The 21,237-nt window shown below is 48.3% G+C and overlaps 1 protein-coding gene and 1 long non-coding RNA gene across 3 annotated transcripts in view; one reads left to right on the top strand and one right to left on the bottom strand.

Annotated features, from left to right (window-relative positions):
- The window catches only part of CRMP1 (collapsin response mediator protein 1), a 71,163-nt gene extending 57,389 nt beyond the window's left edge, over nucleotides 1-13,774 (top strand). For both annotated transcript variants that reach the window (XM_030920490.1, XM_010370052.2), the window contains exons 12-14: nucleotides 5,909-6,088; nucleotides 8,906-9,071; nucleotides 12,698-13,774. In XM_030920490.1, the coding sequence (XP_030776350.1) occupies nucleotides 5,909-6,088; nucleotides 8,906-9,071; nucleotides 12,698-12,789 (438 nt within the window). In that variant the 3' untranslated portion in view covers nucleotides 12,790-13,774. The remainder of the gene's footprint in view (nucleotides 1-5,908; nucleotides 6,089-8,905; nucleotides 9,072-12,697) is intronic.
- On the bottom strand, nucleotides 11,469-21,223 carry LOC104667563. The gene is made up of 3 exons (XR_004054192.1): nucleotides 20,484-21,223; nucleotides 15,172-15,368; nucleotides 11,469-13,952 (listed from the first exon to the last, which is right to left on the bottom strand). It is a non-coding gene; the product is annotated as an uncharacterized LOC104667563 (long non-coding RNA).
- Nucleotides 21,224-21,237: the final 14 nt, after the last annotated feature.

Here is a 21,237-nt window from a genome sequence, read left to right as displayed (position 1 = left end):
CAGGGAACAGGGTGCCTGAGATCATCTTCTCATGGAGAAAGGTTTATGCCACTCACATGTACAGTCCAGCAGGGCATGCAATTCTACTATTTGTTATTATGAATTATTTCATGTGTGTACACACTGCTTGGGGTCTGTGCACATAGGAGAGGCAGTGGGAGAGGGTCTTGTCAGTGAGAGGGTGTCTTGGTCTCAACCACGTCTTAGTTCATGTGAAAATGGCTCTGTAACTCCGTGTGTATGCATGTGCACACGTGTTAGGAGTTAGGGTGTGGAGTGTACTGTGCTACTGTAATAGATACCACAGACTGGGTAATTTATAAAGAAAATAAATTTATTTGGCTCACGGTTCTGGAGGCTGGGAATTTCAATATGAAAATGCCGGCATCTGGCAAAGGCCTTCTTGCTGAGTTATCCCATGGCGGAGGGCAGAAGGACAAGAGAGGACACGTGTGAAACAAATATCAAGAGGACGCTGAATTCACTTTTATAACAAGCCCAGTCTCACAATAACTAACTCACTCCTGTGATAATAGCATTAACCCATTAATGAGGGCAGAGCCTTCATGACCTCATCAGCTCTTAATGATCTCACATTTTAATAATAGTGCAATGGCAATTAAATGTCCAGTTGAATTTTGAGGGGATATTCCGACCATAGCAGAGGGTGTGCACTCCCACTGCCATCTGGCTGTGGGAGCTGCCCCTTGCTTCGTAAGGTGATCCTCATCTAGAAAGGAATGTGAATGTCTGAGTTAGCCAGTCAAAGGTCAGCAGCAAAGGACCCAGAAGGGAGTAGACGGAGCTGGGATTGTCTTACTATTTCAGTGTGGGATCAGGGGCCACACCAGATTCCATGCTTAGGAGTGGCCACTCCTGGATTATCATCACAATCCAGCCAAATACTGTTTTGTAGTTACTCCGTGCTTAGCATTCTCCATGCATCATCTCATTTAATCCTCAGGATCTTCTAAGTTAGGTATATTGTTATTAATAAATGAGAAAATGGGCAGACAGAGGATATGTGCGTAAGTTTCCTTGGATGCTGTTACAAAGTGCCACAGGCTGGGTGGTTTAAACAAAATAAATTTTGTCTCTTAAAGTTATGGAGGATAGAAGTTGAAACCAAGGTGTTGGCTAGGCCACGCTCTCTCTGAAGGCTCTGGGAACAGATCCCTTCCAGGCCACTCTTTTAGTGTCTGACGTCCCCAGCAATACTTGGTTCCACAGCGTGTAAGGCATCCCTTACATCTCTGCCTCTGTCATTGCGTGGCCTTCTCTGCTGTGTCTTCTCTTTTTAAGGATGCCAGTCATTGCTTGTTGGGCCCACCACCCCCCAGTGTGACCTCATCTTAACTAATTACACCTGCAAAATCTCTGTTTCCAAATAAGGTCATATTTTGAGGTCATGGGGGTTAGGACTTCAACATATCTTTTTTTGGGAGCACGATTCAACCCATAACAATAGGTAATTGTCTTCAGGTTAAACTCGGGGAAGCATCCCTTCTCTGCGTGAGGCAAGATTTGAATTCTTTTCAGAGCAACAAGAGGGCAATTGAGGACACCGTGAAGTGGTTTGACCAAAGGATTTTGTCTGTTTCATTTTCTTTGTCCAAAGCAATGCCATCCACGTCATTGCAATTTTTTTCAGAACAGGGATTGAGAAATGTTGTTAGAGGTTAGTTTTGTTTTTATATGTTTAAAAAAATACTTTTAACAATGAAGAGATCATTTCTTGAATACTGACCAGTGATTAGATTTTAGATCTACCTATAAAACACACCTTTTATTCTTTCCTATCGTTGTGGAAAACATTCACGTCAAAGTGCCACGTCATGGGTGTGCATACATGTTTGTATATCATAGACTATCTGGATGTTTTAAACTTTCTTATCAAGATATAATTCACGGCCGGGCGCGGTGGCTCAAGCCTGTAATCCCAGCACTTTGGGAGGCCGAGACGGGCGGATCACGAGGTCAGGGGATCGAGACCATCCTGGCGAACACGGTGAAACCCCGTCTCTACTAAAAATACAAAAAAACTAGCCGGGCGAGGTGGCGGGCGCCCGTAGTCCCAGCTACTCGGGAGGCTGAGGCAGGAGAATGGCGTAAACCCGGGAGGCGGAGCTTGCAGTGAGCTGAGATCCGGCCACTGCACTCCAGCCCGGGTGACAGAGCGAGACTCCGCCTCAAAAAAAAAAAAAAAAAAAAAAAAAAAAGATATAATTCACATACCATAAATGTCACCATTTTCAAGTGTACAATTGAGTGGCTTTTAGTATATTGAGAAGGTTCTACAATCATCACTAATTCCAGAAGGTTTTCATCACCTCCAATAAAACAAAACCCCGTGCCCATGAACAATCAGTCCCCTCTCCCTCCCCTATTCCCTAGCAACCAGTAACCTGCTTTCTGTTTCTGTGGATTTGCCTATTCTGGACATTTCATAGAAATGAAATCATCCAGTATGTGGCCTTTTATGTCTGGCTTCTTCTACTTAGCATCATATTTTTGAGGATCATCCATGCTGTATCATGGATGGGTACCATGTTCCTTTGATGGCTGAATAATATCCCCTTGTAGGGATGGACCACGTTTTGTTTATGCACACATCAGCTGACTGGCTGCTTTTCAAAGGGTGTAAAAGAAACTAGTCCTCCCTGGAGGGAACCAGGGAACGGGGGCTCATGGATGGGAGAGACAAGAGGTTTTTTAATCACGGTGTTTTGTGTTGTTTAAATTTTTACATTGTTTGTCTATTACCTTTAAGAAAACAAGGCATTGACATTTAAAATTTAGTGTTGTTGTGAAATGCAGGGTGTGGCATTTGTGATATGACCGGGGCCTGCTCACATCTGGCAGCTTGAGACTCTCACCACAGCATAGCATGTTCCTCACCCAAGCATAGGGACAGCAGCCCAGATCCCCAAGGGCTGGCCAGTTTCAGCTGGGAGATGGGTGACTGGTTCCTTGCACCACCTCTCCGTATTCACAATTCACGTTTCCCTCGGCACAGTTATGAATCACTCCATAGTGGAGCCACTTTAGGGTGAGGGAGAATTAGGTTAGCAAATGCTAACACTGGAAATGCACTGTCTGCCTGGGTCCTGCGAGGCCGGCACAGTGCCAACAGCTGTGTGTAGGAGATGTGATTGCCCGGAATCCCCAAGAATGCACCTAAAAATCATCAAACACCATCAGATTACAAACCAATATAAAGAATTGATAGTTTTTCTATGGAAGAATCAAAAATCACTTTGGAAAATAGAATGGAAATCAAAATCCTATAATAGCAATAAACACTAGAGACTTGGTCTGGCATGGTGGTTCATTCCTGTAAACCCAGCACTTGAGGAGGTTCAGGTGGGGGAACTTGAGGCTAGGAGTTTGAAACCAAACTGGGTGACATAATGAGACCCTGCCTGTACAAAAAAAAAATAAAAAAAATTAAGCAGGCATGGTGGTGCATGCCTGTAGTCCTAGCTACTTGGGAGGCTGAGGCAGGAGGATTGCTTGAGCCCAGGACTTGGAGGCTGTGGTGAGCCATGATTGTGCCACTGCACTGCAGAGTGAGACCCTGTCTCAAAACAAACAAACCAAAAAAATAAAAAACTAAAGACTTACATAAATTCAAGGACCTTTACACTGAGAAGGTTCAATATGGTGAACATATCAGTTCTTTCTAATCTAATCTATAAATTTGATGTGATCCCATCAGAAAATTTAATTATTTAGCTCGGAAAGCAGAGTTCCCAGATGGGAAATGTGAGAGTAGCTGAAATAGTTCTGAAAAAAGGGAAGACTGGGCTGGGAGTGTCAGTCATCCTAGTTATTAAAACATGTCATAAAGCTGCAGTAAACCAAACAGTTTGGCATGAGTACAAGAAAAGAGAGCCAAGGAATAGACTGACTGCATATGAGAATTTGGCTTACAATAAAGGAGACAGTTAGAATTGGGAAACGATAGTTACTCATCCAAATGTGTTAGAACACCTGGCCCATGACGCTTAATGTCTCTCTGCCCTGCTATTTACTACCAAAGAAATCAAACCATGGATCAAAGATTAAGATAAAATTAAACTATGAAAGGATTAGAATAAAACACACTTTTTTAAAAAAATGATAATCTTGAAGGGGAAAAGATCTTGCTAAGCAAGACACAAAACTTAAGAAATGGTAAAGGAAAAGAATGGTCTGTTTGACCATTGACTACATAAAAAATATACAAAATAATCTGTGTGACAAAAACAATTACTTCTTATGAATTCCAGAGACAGAGGACCAGGGAGGGAGGAAATATTTTGCAACACACATAACAAAGGATAAATTCTTTAACATTGAGTGTGTACTTTTAGAAATCAGTAAGAAGAATGGCAAGACCCTGAGAAACAGAACAATGTGCAAAACGCAGTGACACAGTAAGAAATATAGAAATGGCGTGTGTTGATTTAAAAAGAGACCCAGTCTCAGTCACAAATGCAAATAACAACCTAGAGATAGTATTTTTCACCTGTGCCAGCAACTGAGATCAGGAGTTTAATATACAAAGATACTGTTTGCCAAAGGCTGTCAGGTAAACTCACGGAGTTTTGTTGGAAATGGAAACTCGTGTTGTCTTTTTTGGAGGGCAAATCTATCAAAGGCGAAAATCCATTTACTCTGTGGCCCCAGACTCCACACTCGAAACATGCTCTTGTGTGCAGACTGTGGATGCAAAGTCTGTTTCAGCGTTGTTTTTAGCAAAGGCATGGCAATGACCCAACTGTTTATCCTTGGGAACTGGGCATGTAAATGGTAGTACATCTTCCTGATGAAATAAGGTATAGCAATGTAAAAGTGTTTTGTATGTGTGCTGATATGGAACAGTTGCTGAGGTAAGGAAAAACTAAGGTGAGAAATGTCTGTGTAGAGATGTGTATGTCAGACAATTATTCAGGCCTTGGACATACCTAGAGATACAGAAGAAACTCCTAAAGGCATATGTCTCATACTCAAGTAGAAGACAGATTTACCTTTCTATCACATACCTTTGACCTACTTTTAAAATAATAAATAAAAGCAGTTGGCTGGTGACAGTTGACATACAAGTTCAAGTATTCACTTTAAGAGTGATGGAAGGAATGTATGGGTTTTGTTTTTTGTTGTTGTTGTTTTCTGGAAGCAGAGTCTCACTCTATCCCCCAGGCTGGAGTGCAGTGGCACGATCTTGGCTCACTGCAACCTCCGCCTCCCAGGTTCAAGCAGTTCTCATGCCTCAGCTTCCCGAGTAGCTAGGATTACAGGCATGAGCCACCGTGCACGGCCAAATGTGTGTTTTAAAGGAAATGTTATTTTGTCTTTCAAATTAGCAGAGAAAGAAAAAAATGGCATTACCCAATGCTGGAGGGCGCTAACATGAAATGTTCCCTTATTGCAGATACAGTGTCAGTTAGTTTCATCCCTTGGGAAAATAATTTGCCCATAGGGAACACATGCTTTAAAACAGCTCATATTCTTTCACCCAGTCATTTGATTTTAGAAACCTATCCTAGAGAAAAAAATATTTTATTTAAAGAGACATTTTAAATAAAACAAAGAACATTGTATTTATTTTTATGTCCAGTATAGTCAAAGCAGCCACACTGCATAACCCCAGGGGGACCCCCTTCCTGTTCATGATGCCCCAGAACAATATTGATTTGATTATAGAAAGCTACCAGCAGCCTACATGCCCAACGGTGAGCTGTTGGTTACATACATTGTGGACCATACAGTGGAATATTAGACAGTCAATAAAAGGTGTTTTTAGAGAGAAAAAAAAAACCATTGGAACACGCCTATGATATAATGTTAGGCAAAATCGCTGTTATGAACAGCTCGGTTGGAGCAGAGCAAACCCTGGGAAGTAACGCTGAGGCTGTTGGTGCAGGCAGTGGAGTACAACATCTTCGAGGGCATGGAGTGCCACGGCTCCCCACTAGTGGTCATCAGCCAGGGCAAGATCGTCTTTGAAGCTGGAAACATCAACGTTAACAAAGGCATGGGCCGCTTCATTCCGCGGAAGCCATTCCCGGAGCACCTCTACCAGCGCGTCAAAATCAGGAATAAGGTGAGTGTGTCTGCAGGGGAGCGGGCCCACCCGTGGGACCAGAGCTGACAGTGTCTCTTGGGGAATCGAGATCTGACATGTGCAAAGTTAATAATGTCATCGCTCTGGGAACCTCCCTTTCCTTGTCTGTTAAATGGGTTGAGATGCTGGCCTGGGCTCCTGTCTGAGGACAGGAGTGAGCATCAAATGAGGACACGCAAGTTCCAGGGCTTTGTAAACTGTAGAGGGGTGTGCACCCGTGAGGGTGGGTGGATCATGGGAGGGATGCTTACCAAGCTGCTCTGGGCGCTGTCCTGCGTCATCTTAAGCAAGCCTGCCCACCCACTGGAGGTGCTGTGATCCTTCTTTTGCAGCCCAGAGCCGTGAAGGACTTAGACAGAGTCACGGCCCAGAAACCCTCGGGTCTGGCCCTTTGGAGCAAGGCATTATCCCTGGCGTCTTGCAGGCAGGGCTCCCTTCAGATCCGCCCTTTCTTCCCTTCCTTCCTCCCTTGACATTTCTGCCCTGTCGTTCCCTATTTTCCTTGAACAACCTTAGCGCTGACCTCAGGGCATCTATCAAAGGGAAGGAGCAGTCTCTATTCCTAACTTCAGAGCAACTCAGAGGAGGGAATTTTCTTACAGCTGAGATAGACTCCCACCCGTAGACAACATCTTCCCTAGCCAGGCCCTCCCATCCCCGTGGCACCTGCTTTCCCCATGAGACAGCTAATGTTTGCCAGAAAGTCCAGCTTAATGTGTGTGCACGCGCGTGTGCATGTATGTTTGCGTTATGTGTGCACGTGTGTATGCAGGCATATGGGGATGTGTGTGCATGTGTTGGAGTGTGTGCGCACGTGTATATGCGAGCATGTGGGGGGCTGTGTGTGTGGGCATGTGTGTACGTGTGTGTGGGCATGTGTACGTGTGTGCGTATATGTGTGTGGTCCTGCTCTTTGTGTGCTTCATAAGTGGCACCAATTGAGATGGAAAAGTCCAGAGGCCTTCCTGCATTCCCAGGCTCCAGCCCCAACTGTGAGGCTCTGTGTCTGGTTTTGGTCCCTACCCAGCTTCCATGAGGTGTAGCACCCAAGTCAAAGACACCAAATTGCATAGATGCTTCGCACGGGATGGGGCAGAAACAAGTCAGATCCGGGACAAGGCCAGGCACAGGCGGCAGGCCACTTGAGGACAGGGGACTCATGGAAATCCCTGGCTGGGACACCCACTGAAGAGGCAAAAACACCCCTTGTCTGGCTTCATTTCCTTCTTGGTCTGAGTCTGAGGCCTGCGGTTAACAGTCCGCTTCCGTGAGAGCAGGTATGTGACCCCAAACGCCAAGACAGCAGTTTGCAGGAGCAGTAGGACCAGGGGTCCTGTCGCACAGGGATTCCTTCATGCCTGCAGGAGCTAGGCCAGGTGAGGAAGAGACCTGCACCAGAGCCTGCCTCTGGCCACCTGCGCTTCAGGGAGTGATGAAGGGCCTCACCCAGGAAGCAACGCAAAAGCCATAGAGAAAAGCCGACAGGATACAGTGAGGCCCAGGGAGTCAGGGAGCAGGGCTCCAGGGACAGAGGGGAGGGCCGTCAGCGTGATAGGCAGGTGGTGGGTCTTTGAACTTAGTGCTAAAATTGAGGCTTCCTCCTGTGGAGAGGCAGGAGGCCAGAGTTGGGGATCAGTGTGCTGTCACCTGCTATAGAGAAGGAAGGAGCCGGGGCTGGGGTCAGGACACTGTCACCTGCTGTAGAGGGTGAAGCCCCATGTTGGGGTAGGGCGCTGCCACTGACCCATGCTGGGACCCTGGGCAGGTCCCTGAACACATGCTGTTCTCCAGTGCCTGGAGCAGGTGCCCTCCCAACCTTGGCCACCCTTGAGGTCACCTGGGCTGCTATCGGCAGTTCTAGCCGGCTGACAGCCTCCTGCCTGGAAGCCCTGCTGCTTTCATGGTCTCCGCCCCCATAGCCCTTTCCCAATGGGGCTGGGGCTGTGGCTCCATTGTCCTCCTCCCCATCTTCCTGCAGGCTGGTGCAGAGGTGTGCTCCCCACAGCGTCCCCAGCCCTGCCCCCCACAGACGTGGCCCACTCCTTGTCCCTCTGTACTGAGTTTTCTCCCTCCCTGTCTCACCTCCCCACTTCTTCCCCCTTTCTGGAACCGTCTTCCAACAAACTACCTGCCCCCCGAATCTTTGCCTTGCCATTGACTTCTGCAAGAACATACATGAAGATGGGGCCCTTGCTGCTGCCTGTCTGGGATTCAGAGGTCCTTTCCGGGGGTGGGTAGGTGGTAGTGTCAGGGAAAGTGATTTCTTCTTGGAAGGCATTTGGGGTCCTCCTGCATGAAGCTTTGTGTGTATGTGTATGTGTGTGTGTGTAAGTGTATATACGGGTGTGTATATCTGAGTGTGTACGTGTGTGGGCATGTATGCATGTGTATACATATGTGAGTGTATGCCTTTGAGTGAATATCTGTATATGTGTTTAAGAGTGTGTGTGCATGTTCACGTGTGTATGCTACTGTGTAGGCATATTTACTGCATGTGCATGTATATATATGTGCATGACTGCATGTATGTGAGTGCATGTGTGGTGTGTGCTTCTATGTATGTGTATGCATGTGGGTATGTATATGTGTATGTATGCATGCTTGTGTGAATGCCTGTGTGAGTGTGGATGCATATGTGTGATGTGCACATGTCGTACATGTGTGTGTTGTGTATGTGTGCATGCATATTCGAAGTGACCTCAGGTTTCTCTCTCACCCGCAGGGCTCTGCTTTGTCTGCCCAGAAAGGCACAGGTGCACAGTGTTGATCAATCACACTCTCCCATTCTCTGTTTAGGTTTTTGGATTGCGAGGGGTTTCCAGGGGCATGTATGACGGTCCTGTGTACGAGGTGCCAGCTACACCCAAATATGCAACTCCCGCTCCTTCAGCCAAATCTTCGCCTTCCAAACACCAGCCCCCGCCCATCAGAAACCTCCACCAGTCCAACTTCAGCTTATCAGGTAGGAATGAGTGGCGGCCCAGGCTCCCCACACATGTAGCAGTTCGGGCCAAGTCCTTCCTGCTGCTTCTGAGGAAATGGACACGCGGCCTTGGACCCTAGATGAAGCAGCAGGGAAGGGAGTGCGCCCCGCCCGAGCCTGTTCTCACTAGTGGGGCAGAGTGGGCTGGTATGGTCACCAAGCAGAGGGGGGTCCATGTTAGGGGGGCAACATGGTGGTACCTGACCTGGGTTTACAAAGAGTGGCACCAAAATTGTCCCTGTACTCATCCTTACACACATTGGGGACGTTTTCACTCTTCCTCATGAAGGTAAACATGAAGTGGTGGGGATGAACAAGAGATGGGAGTAGCTGCCATTTGCAGGGCGTGTGGTCTGCGCACATCTTTAGCCTGTTTGCCCACTGCAGTGTTGTAATTTCATGACCCATGATTTTATCCTCACTACTCCATAGAGTGATATTATATCTATTTATTTAAAGAGGAAACTGAAGCCCCAAGAAATTCAGTGTCAAAATACCAGGACTTGGTGCTCAACAAATGTGTGGGAACAAAATTAGATACTGACTTCATCCCTCCTGACTTTCTTAAGGCCCCAGGGTGGTGTGTCTGCAATTTTGACAGATGGCCACATGAGGGCAGGCACGCACACGTTGAGAAAGTTAAATTGGAATTTTGTCCTGCAAACTCTTTGAGGCGTTGCATGGGTTCCACACTGTGCTAGGTACTAAGCATATGGTGATTTTTTTTCTTAGAGGGCCAGATAGCAAATACTTTAGGCTTTGCAAGCTAAGAGGCAACATCTAGGATGTCAACATCTAGGATGTTATATTCAATAGCCATTTGAAAATGTACAAACTCCTCTCAGGTCATGGACTGTACAGAAACAGATGGTGGGCTGGATTTAGTCAGTGGACCAGCTTGCTAACTCCTGGTCAGGAAAGGTGATATACTTAGCAAAAGAGAGAGTGGAAGGGGCAAAGAGAGAGAGAGGATGAAGGATCAATTTAGGTTGTGTGGTGGCAGAACCTCTCATCCATTCAGGAAGTGTCTGATTCAGTGATTAGGCAGAGGGGGCATGAATGAGGGAAGCCTCCCCATTCATCTCACTCTCCATAAGACTTTCATGGAAGAGCTTCCAGTGTTTAATATTTTTGCACAAAATGGAACCTAAATAGAATGCTAATAGTCATGTGATGCTCAATCAGCAAAACAGGGATTGGCTTCAGTCCTGGGAAAAGCTGTCTGGTTGCAACAAGACGCACGCTCTCAAGGAGTTTGCAAACTGGACCTCTGCTCTGGAGTTACACAATTAAACACTGCTCAGTTGCAATTAAACATGGACAGAAAATCCTCCTCCCCATTGTTCTTAGAACAAGAATAAAAATGAAGTTAAAAGCCTCCTGGAAGGGCCACTCCCCACCCTTGTTCTCTCAGTTTCACTCTTAGTCCTCCTGAGGCCCACAGCACCACTGCTCTCAGCCAGCCTCATGGCAGGTTGATAGGTGACTTCATTTGGTACCAACAGCATAGATGCTTTCCAACATCAGTAACCTCACAGATGCCCTTTTTAAATATCTGCATATGTTACATTATAGAGCTGTGGCATGAGTTAGTGTCTGTTTTTGTCCATTTACATTGCTATAAAGGAATACCTGAGGCTGGGAAATTAAACAAAAGAGGTTTACTTGGCTCACGGCTCTGCAGGCTGTACAAGAAGCATGGTGCCAGCATCTGCTGCTGCTGAGGGCCTCAGGCTACTTCCAGCATGGCAGAAGGCGAAGGAGAGCTGGTGTGTGCGGAGATCGCATGGCAAGAGAGGAAGACAGAGGAAGAAGGCAGAGGTGCTAGGCTCTTTAACAACCAGCTCTTCTGAGAACTAACAGAGCAAGAATGCACTCATTACTATGAGGCTGACACCAAGCTATTCATGAGTGATCTGTCCTTCATGACCCAAGCACCTCCCATTAGGCCCCACCTCCAACTTTGGGGTCAAATTTCAATACGAGGTTTCCAGCAGGTATTTTCAAGGTATAGATGGTTATCAGGAAAAAGTAAGTGCTAGGCCTGATTCCAGGCCTTTAGGGGATTCTTGTATTGCAAGAAGACATATACTGTCTACTAGTGAAACGATGGGAGAAAAGTCAGTACTCTGAACCAAATTCTTAGTGGCTTACATAGACAAATCATATAATGTCAGAGTTGGAAGGGGCTTGTCTAGTCTACTGTTCTAATTGTGCTGAAAAGGAAATGAGGCCAAAGGAGTGGGGTGGTGTCTTACTCCAAATTGCCAAATTCAAGGCATGATTAGCACTAAAACTTGAGTCTCCTTCCTGTTGCAGGTGGGAACTATGTGGGGCCAGTGTTCTGCAGCTAGTAAAAAGAATTCACCAAGACAGTTGTAGGTAAAGAAAGTCAGATTTATTAGAAAAAGTATGAAAGGGTGCAGTGGGTAGGTCAGCAAGAAAGGAGCTGACTGCAAGGAAACAAAGGCTTGCTGGAGATTGTATAGGATGGTGCTTATGCTGTGTGCTGAAGAGGGCTTTGTGCAGTACCGATAATGCTGTGGATGCAGTGAGCTAACTGACGTTTTTCTATTAGCCGAGGGTCTGGTGATAAGTTGCGTGCAGGAAGATTGTGAGTTATTTGTGCAGGAAGGCTGTGTTCTAGACCATGAAGAAAGGCAGACTGTAGCTTCTTTGCTTTTATCTTTTTCCTTTTCCTTGGTTCCACCAGCTCAACTTCCCCTCCCTGATTAGGACTCTATACTTCCCACCTTTCAGCATTATCCATCTTTCATGATTTACGCATTTAATAGAATATTTGTTGAGCTCCAGGCACTGGGTTTGCCGCTAGAATTTTACGTGTTTATGCAAGAGAATATGTAAAATTAGAATGAATGGTTGGTTCTGAAAGTTTAAAATTAAGAACCTCTGCACACCACACGCCCCTCCAGATCCACCTGTTGCCAACGAGGGAAGTAAATCCAGCTTGCATACTTCACATGCACGTGCACACACATATGCACATGCATATGCAAATGTGCACACACACAATATGTAAAATACCCGTGCCTAAGAGCATGGGCTTTGAAAACCAACCAGTTTGGGCTTCAATCCTGGCTTCACCACCCAACACCTGTGTCCCGCAAGACACGTGGCCTGAGCCTCAAATTGCTCACCCATAAGTTGGGAGTACAAACACCCCTTTCATAGTATGATTGTGTGCCCTAAATGCAGTAACATGTTAGAGCACCAAGTGTGTGCCTTGTGCCTGCACACAGTAGGCACTCAGTAACTTGTTTGATCACCTGTCTCAGCAATGTCAGATTTTACTGGGGACTTTGACAAGGACAACACAAGGTGGTCAGGGCTGAAGGAGGGAGAGCCCAAGGACTGAGGGGCACAGAAGAGGGAGCAGTGGACTCTGCAGAGGCCAGGGAGGCTTCCCATGGCTGGTCCTGGACTGAGCCCTGAATGAAGGTCGGTCCAGTGGAGAACACCTGAAGACGGGGAGGGGTCATGGCTTCTGCTAAGGCGCAGGGCATGGCAGAGTACATGGCCTCCAGGAGCAGCGTGGAACTGATGTTAACAGATCCCATCCAGCAGCGACTGGCGCTCTCTTTCAGGTGCCCAGATAGATGACAACAATCCCAGGCGCACCGGCCACCGCATCGTGGCGCCCCCTGGTGGCCGCTCCAACATCACCAGCCTCGGTTGAACGCGGATGCGCAGAGGAGCTAGCGTGAAGGATTCTGGGAATCATGTCCATCCCTTTTCCTGTCAGTGTATTTGAAACCCACAGTTTTAGTTGGTGCTGATGGAGGGAGGGGGAAGTCGAAGGATGCTCTTTCCCTTTTCTGTTTAGGAAGAAGTGGTACTAGTGTGGTGTGTTTGCTTGGAAATTCCTTGCCCCACAGTTGTGTTCATGCTGAATCCACCTCGGAGCATGGTGTTTTCATCCCCCCTTCCTAGTGAACCACAGGTTTTAGCATTGTCTTGTTCTGTCCCTTCCACTTCTAACTCCACTGGCTCCATGATTCTCTGAGTGGTGGTTCCTTTGCACCCTGTAGATGTTCTAGGATAGTTGATGCATGTTACTAAATTACGTATGCAAGTCTGTGAGTGCGTCTGAGGGGACATCACCAAGGACTGACTGAGACACGATGCCGAGACCTCAAGCCCTGAGGGACAGTCCCAAACCTCTTGCAGTGAAGATGTTTACTCGTTGCCCCCACCTCTGGTCCACACTAGAAAGAAGCTCGCCCCACCCCCACCCGTGAGATCCGTGAATTCTCGGAATGGCAGGGGAAGCCTTGCACTAGGTTGCAAAGAAGCATCCTCCACATCCTGTGTCAGAAACCCTGGTCTCCGTGGCACTTGTAACTCACCGTGCTGTCTTCTGGTCTGTGTGTGTTCTTCAAGCCAGCTCTAGGCTTCAGGCCGAGCCAGGTTCACACTCAGAAAGAGGTCTCCCCATCCCCATTCGGGGCTGACGATGCGGGGGGGGGGGGGTGATGGCTGCCCCTGGGTGGCCTGAGTCCTGGTCCCTCCGAGGCAGTTGATGGGGCAGTCAGATTTTTAAAGTTTTGTACAAAGTTTTCCTTTGTAATCACTCCCATTTTTACTTAACAACCAACTTGTTGTGGCTCTTATTTCTGAATTCAAAGCTTGTGAAAAAATAAAGAAAATGAACTGCCCACTGACCTGACTGGGGCACTTTGATTTCAGTGGTGGTGTCTGGATTGGGTACAAATACTTGGCAGTCCCCCCACATGATCACGAATGGTGGCGGCTGCTTCCTGAGGACTCACTCTTGGTAGAGACTGGTGGATGTGGAGGTGGGAGGAGAGGTTCAGTTCACGACTTCTGAAGGCTGAGTTCCTGAGACCCAAGGAGGAGAAGAAAGGGAAGATGGCTGATGGGCGGGCTTCCACAAAATAGGCTCAAATATTGCATCTATTTCATCCTGTTTGGCCTTTACTGGCTCTCATTCTTCTTGTGTTGTATGGATCAGCCTCAGACTGGAAACTCCAATCTCCTAAACTTCACATTTATTCCCTCCATTTCCATGAGCTAGAGATACACTAAAGGAGGGGCAAAACATCAGGCAAAGTTGCTTGCTTCCATTAGCTGTTAGTAATAGTGATGACAATGATGGTGGTGACAGTAATGATGGTGGTGATGGTGACAATAGTGATGACAGTGGTGGTGATGGTGACAATAGTGGTGATGACAGTGATGGTGATGGTGACAGTAGTGGTGATGACGGTGATGGTGACAGTAGTGGTGATGACAGTGATGGTGATGGTGACAGTAGTGGTGATGACGGTGATGGTGGTGATGGTGACAGTAGTGATGGTGATGGTGACAATAGTGATGACGGTGATGGTGGTGATGGGGACAATAGTGGTGATGATGATGGTGACAGTAGTGGTGATGATGGTGATGATGGTGGTGTTGGTGTTGAAGTTGGTGGAAATGATAAATACATGGGTTAATATCTGGGTAGCACTTGCTGTATGCCAGGTGCTCTATGAGGTAGGGATTATCTCTATTTTACAAATGAGGAAACTGAGTCAGAGCGAGATCAATAACTTGTCTAGGATCACACACTTAGGAAGTGATGGGACCAGGATTTGAATCCAGGACCCAGCCACTTTGGGCCCTAGTCCAAAGCTCCTTGCTCTTAATTACTGAGCTCCAAGGACATTTGAGGCAGATGGCTTTGGATGGTCTGCTCCCACATCAACTCGGTGCTTTTCATGTGTCCTTCTCCTCCCCCACTCCTCAGCTTCGTGTGGATACCTTCGTTAAGGTTTAAAGAAGTGTTGGCTCAGGGTCAGTTACAGACTTCCTTGAAACAAAGTTAACTAACTACTGAGAAAGACCAAGAATGGATGGTAAGGATTTTTGATGTTCAGCTTTGGCCCATTTGGACTAATAAAGGGAAACTTCCAGAAGAGTATAGTTGGCAGGATGAAGTTATCCAGTCTGCTCTCTGGGCCTCACCTCCTCAGTCCTGTCAGGGTGGAAGTGGAAGCAGAAGCAGCCCTAGCACCCCTAGCACCTTCTCTAAGACAGACTCTGATGGGGTGCTTACCTGACTCCCAGGTCATGGGAACCACTGTCCAGCCAGCATAATCTGGAGCTCATGTCGAACTTCAGGTTCCCCAGCACCTCCAAGAGGCACAGTTACAGGGGATAGGAGACCTGGTGGCTCAGATAATCCTTAGTTCTTGGCGACTAAGCTGCAACACTCCTTTTAAGGCATGTGACTTCCTTTGACCTCTTGAGATCCTGGGAGGAGGAAGAGAGAGTTTCTCAGACAGTTTTAGAGGAAGGCTATTTATTCTCATTCATTCATCTGCAACCCAATTTTTTTAGCCATGTCACATAACATACTCACAGGCCCAGGGACTAGGATGTGGTCATCTTGGTGGCAGGGATGGGGAGCATTATTCTGCCTACCACAGTAGTCTTCTAGGTTTTTTCTAAAGTTTTATCTTTCACATTTAGGTCTATGAGCCATCTCTCAATAATCTTTAATTACAATATAAGGTAGGACTGAAGGTTCTCCATTTCCCATATGATCTCCCATCGACCCAACACCATTTATTGCAAAGACTATTCTTTCCCCCATTAAGATGCAGTGGGGCCTGTGTTGTAAGTCAGGTGATTATATCTGTGTGGATCCTTCTGATTCAGTGGTCCAGAAGTGTGCTGCCAAATCAATGTTGAACTCAATGGGTGAAGGTGGGTGGGGTAGAAAGCCCTTGTTTGTAGTGTTAGTTAGGTTCTGGGAACCGCACTTCTGGTACCAATTTTCTGTCTTAGTCCATTTTGCATCACTGTAACTGAATACCTGAGATGGGGTAGTTTATAAAGAAAAGGAATTCGTTTCTTACAGACTTTGAGACTGAGTTCAAGGTTGGGTTGGTGGTGGTGCATTTGGTGACAGCCTTCTTGCTAGTGGGGACTCTGCAGAGTCCTAAGGCAGTGCAGGGCATCATATGGTGAGGCGGCTGAGTGTATTGGTTCAGGTCTCGCTTTCTCTTCTTATAAAGCTGCTGGTCCCACTCCCATGATAACCCATTAATCCATTGACTCATGAATACACTAATCTATGAATGAATTAATCCATTCATGAAGGGAGAGCCCTCATGACCCAATCACCTCTAGCAGGCCCCACCTTTCAGTACTGCCACATTGGGTATTAAGTTTCAACATAAGTCTCTCACCATGGCCAATTGGAACCTATCAACATGAAGTAAATGGGCTTGGAATCCAGAGCACTTAACCGTTGGCTCTGATGTCCCAGGAGGGGCTGCTTCTGGCCCCTCTGCATTTGTTGGTGTATTAGTCCATTCTCATTCTGCTGATAAAGACATATCCAAGACTGGGTAATTTATAAAGAAAAATAGGTTTAACGGACTCACAGTTCCACGTGGCTGGAGAGGCCTCACAATCATGGCAGAAGGCACATCTTACATGATGGTAGGCAAGAGAGATAATGAGAACCAAGTGAAAAGGGTTTCCCCTTATAAACCATCAGATCTCTTGGGACGTATTCACTACCACAAGAACAGTATGCGGGGAAACTGCCCCCATGATTCAATTATCTCCCATCAGGTCCCTCCCACTTCGTGGAATTATGGGAGCTACAATTCAAGATGAGATTTGGGTGGAGACACAGCCAAACCACCTCAGTTGGTTTGTCTATCTTTGCCTCCAGATTGCATATTGACTCTTAAAAGTGAGACAGAATGGGCAAGGTCTTTGCACATACTCTTCCCTCATCTACGTAAAGCCAAACCATTTTCAGATGTCACCAGCAGGGTCTACCATGTTCTAGCCCCCAGGGTTGGTTTGGCCACCTTGATCGTAAACAGTGGACAAGAGAAGGTGCTACCCTTAGCCTGTGGCCAAATCTCTACAGACTCAACAGAGCTACTCTTCTGACAAAAGTGCGTAACCCTCCTCTGTGTTACTCTTTCCAAGGCAGAATGTGGCCTTGGTGATGCCCACTGACAATGTCATTTGCCTAAACGTTCATTCCAATCAAGTCCATTTATGAAGTGAAAAAGCATGACGTTTCCTAAGCAAAAGGGGCTCTTAGCAACTTGAGGTTTCTATTTTTCTCTTAGCTCAGACCTGCAGAGATTTTAGAGGAAAGGATCCCGGGGCCCTGGTGCACCTGGCTTCAGAGTAAAAGCCTCTCACTGGTAGCCTGTTCCCAGGAGGAGGAAAGCTGTGGCATGGCTGTGCCAGGTGTCCAGGGTCCATCTGGGAATTTTCTGGGAGATCTATCAAACCACTCAGACAGCCTGGCTATCCATTATGCCTAGATGTGGTCTTCAAAGTCTTTCGCTATCAGACAGGAGCCAAACACCACATGTGTAGCCTGGGGTCCCAGCTGGTGCCAGCTTGCAATGGACAAGAGCCCCAACACAAAGCAGGAAGCCTCTGTAGCCACCACCCTCCCCCATCCAGGCCATTGTATTTGGAAGGAAGAATGTTGACCAGGACCTCCATGACTCTAGTTTCGTAGCAAAAAAGAACACTCCGTATCCCAGCGTTCGCCTGTAGCCAGGTGAGCAAATGCCTGCTGCAGGGGATTTCTCCTGGACCAGGTGTCCCTGTGACCCTCAGGCTGGGTCTCACCCTATTCTTTCTCTCGACCTGCCCTGCCTCTGCTCAGAGCATGAAGGAGGTGTCTAAGCGGTTTCCAGAGAAAGGAGAACATGGACAGGAGCCAGTTCTCTAGGACTGCCTGGGCCCAGAGTTCTCAGGAGGTCGAAGGGTCCTTAAGCCTGAGACGGCAAGTGCCTTAGTCCAGGTCCTCTGAGACGCAGACACTGAGCCAGGATTAGATGTGGGCGAGATGTGTATTAGGGGAAATATCTGTGAGGGGAAATGAGGAGGGAGCCAGAGGAGGCAGAGCCCACACATTGAGATGCAGCTGGGAGCCCCATGATGGAGGGAGAGAGGGAGGGGACAGAGGGGAGAAGGGAAGGGAGGGAAGAAGGGGAGACAGGGCAAGAAGGGAGGGAGGGAGGAAAGAAGGACAGAGGGGGAAAGGAAAGAAGGGAGTGAAAAGAGGGAAGAAGGGAAGGAGGGAGGGAAGAGAGAGAAGAAAGGAGGGAGGGAGGCAAGACTCTGGGGCTGCACAGTTCTAAGTCTCAGCAGGTAGAGCAAGAGGTCCTGGAGCCCAGGCTGTCCTCTGGAGGAGCCTGTCATGCGGACTCAGGAGGCCTCCACATCCCTGCCTCATGCAGGCACTGGGAGCACCCTGCAGGAAGTGTGACCTCCACGCTCACGCAGGGAAGGATTTCCGAGCATGGCAGGAAATCCCCAGGCTGTTGGTCGCTTTTGCTCCTTGCTGTTGGGGACCTAAGAGGTACGTGTTCATGGCCACCACAGCCAGAACAAGGCGGATGAAGAGCTGACCTCAGACGAAGTCCAGCGGCTGGATTGCAGGCCATGCTGGAGGGCAGGAGGTGCATCAAGAAATGGACCAAGCCCATCAGCGGGAGCCCAGTGGGGAAAAAATAGATCCCTAGGCCTCTTGTCCAATCTGCTGACTCAGGATCTCTGGGATGGGGCTAAGAATGTTTTTAATGAGCCCCTGGGTAATGCTGACACACGCCAAATCCATATGCCACAGGGAGAACTTATTCCCAGCCTCCCTCCCTCCCTCCTTCCCTTCATACACCTCCTTTCCATACACCACAGGAGGAAAGTATATACTCAGCCTTCCTCCCTCCCTTCCTTCCAATCCGTATGCCACGGGAGGAAAGGAATATTCCCAGCCTCCCTCCCTCCCTCCTTCCCTTCCAATCCATACACCACAGGAGGAAAGTATATACTCAGCCTTCCTCCCTCCCTTCCTTCCAATCCATATGCCACGGGAGGAAAGGGATATTCCCAGGCCTCCCTCCCTCCCTTCCACCAGGTGACCACGAATGCCTGTTATACACCAGGTGGCATGTGGCCGGTCAATGGTGTACATTCCAGGGGGGATGTCAGGTGCAAATCAAATGATTACTCAAAGCACAAAATTGCACACTCTGTTAAGGGCTATAGAGGAAACATTTAGGGGAGAATAGAATCCCATCTCCTACTCCTCTGGTCTCCATAGAGGGAGGGGCTTCCACTGTCTGGGGGAGAGCATAGGGGACTCCCCCGGCCCCTCTCCCTCTCTCTCTTTTATTCTTCTTTGGGGAGGAGGAGAAATACCTGATTGGCCAGTCTGGAAAGGATTACTCCCAAGACTGCCTGTCTCTGGATCGATTCGTTCCCCCTATAAATCATGTTTTACCCTCTAAACAGTCACATTTCCCCCATTTCCCGACTTCCTATGAGGAGGGGTGTGGAAGCACCTGGACCTCACTGGTTTGTGGGGCCGTCACTCTCCTTTGCAATTCCCCCTGCCATGCACATTACATTGGAATGCTTTTCTTTTTCCTATTGGTCTGCCTTGGTCAGTTCTTTCTCAAGGAGCCTTCATAGGGTGGAGGAAAAGCTTGCCCTCTGTGCCCCACAGCTGATTCACTGTAAAGCTAATGTAACTCACACTTCTGACACCTGTGCACAGACCCCACCAAGGCCTGGGAGTGGGCTTAGCCACGGGTTCACCAACACGTTCCTTACAGCTTACAATGCCACAGTCAGATCTTTTAGCTGCAATCCTTAAGACCACTGTTCCCTTTCCTGCTGATGCCACTGCATATCAGGTGACGCTAGGGAGGCCTGGGACATTTGGAGGATCTGGGTAAGGGCCGGCTTGAGTTGGGTTTAGTGGGATTGTTTATGTGGGCCTCACTGTACACCTCTGTGTATAGTTCTGAACTTGGACAAGAAAGAGAGGAAGGTTATTTATCTCGCCCCAACCCCCATCCCAGCAGCAAAGCACACAGGACCTAGAGTCTAAGGGGGGCCCTGACCTTGTTCGGGGTTGGGGTAGAGGGGGATCTCTGGAGATGTGAGTCCTGACTCCATGTGAGGAGTGGCTAGGAGCCACTGGGCAGAGGGCTGGGGAGGGGGCAGGGGTCTTCCAAAAAGAATACACATCACGAGCAAAGGCCCAGTGCGGGGAAGGGGTGTGGCCATGAGAGGAGACAGGGGCCGGGTGCGGAGTGAAGGGGAAGGGCGTCTGCTGGGCCATAGGGGTGGGCTCAGCCTAGACCTCTCTGGGCCTCATGGTCCATGGTAAAGATCTGGCTTTTTCTCCTAAGAGCCAGGGAACGCCGCCCATAAGGCCAGGCAGATTTGTGCTGGAGAACATATGATGGGCAGACGGCAGCAGCAGGAGAGGCAGCAAGATCAGCACCACCCTGGCCAGGGCCTCAGGAGGAACGCTGTGCAGAACGTGACCCCTGGCTGGCCAGGAGGGTCCTGGGAGAGTGCACTCACCCTGGGAGAGTACAAAGAACCGCGCCGGCTTCATCCTGGGGTCTCAGGCCAGAGGGTGCTATTTTCACCAAAGAATTAATTCACGAATTCATCATAATACATCATCTCTCATGGTCCCCTTCCAAATTCACATCTGTCCATCACCATAACAGCCCACAGCCCATAAGAAGAACTGGAGATGGTAACCAAAGTGGAAGCAGGGCACCTGAGAGGCGTCCTGGGGCCGCACTGCTGATCCTCTTTTCTCTTCCCTGGTCCTGAGTGTTGCCTTCGTGGGGCTCAGCCCTTCCATCCTTCAAGCCTTCATCAGCTCCAGGGTGGCCCCGAGTCTGTGCCCAGGTACACTGGCTCGCATGCAGTGTCTTCCAGGTAGCCATATCTCATTTTAATCAGGGAGCAATTCCAGCGTGGAAGTCCCCATCACGCTCCCGTTGGCAGGTACAGGTGCCAGTTTGTGACGGATGAAAGCACTGACAGCCCACGTGTCTTCATCATGGAGGCCTGTGCCCCAGACTGTGCCCAGCACAACAGCTGGGCGGCAAGGGTGGGGCAGGATCGAGCAGCAAATGACACATTCCCTTTGGCTGAGGAAGCCACTCCAGAAGCAAAATGCTCCATGCAACAGCCAGGGAGTCTGGCTGCAAGCTTGGTGGCGGGGAGACAGCCGGGGGCCTTCTTAGAGGAGAGGGGTCCCGTGATCGAGGTCAGGAGTTCGAGAGCAGCCTGGCCAGTATGGTGAAACCCCGTCTCTACT

Source organism: Rhinopithecus roxellana, chromosome 2 (genome assembly GCF_007565055.1).
Source record: "Rhinopithecus roxellana isolate Shanxi Qingling chromosome 2, ASM756505v1, whole genome shotgun sequence".
NCBI lineage: Eukaryota > Metazoa > Chordata > Mammalia > Primates > Cercopithecidae > Rhinopithecus > Rhinopithecus roxellana.
The sequence above is the reverse complement of the archived record's forward strand: the minus strand, read 5'-3'. Positions and strand labels throughout refer to the sequence as shown.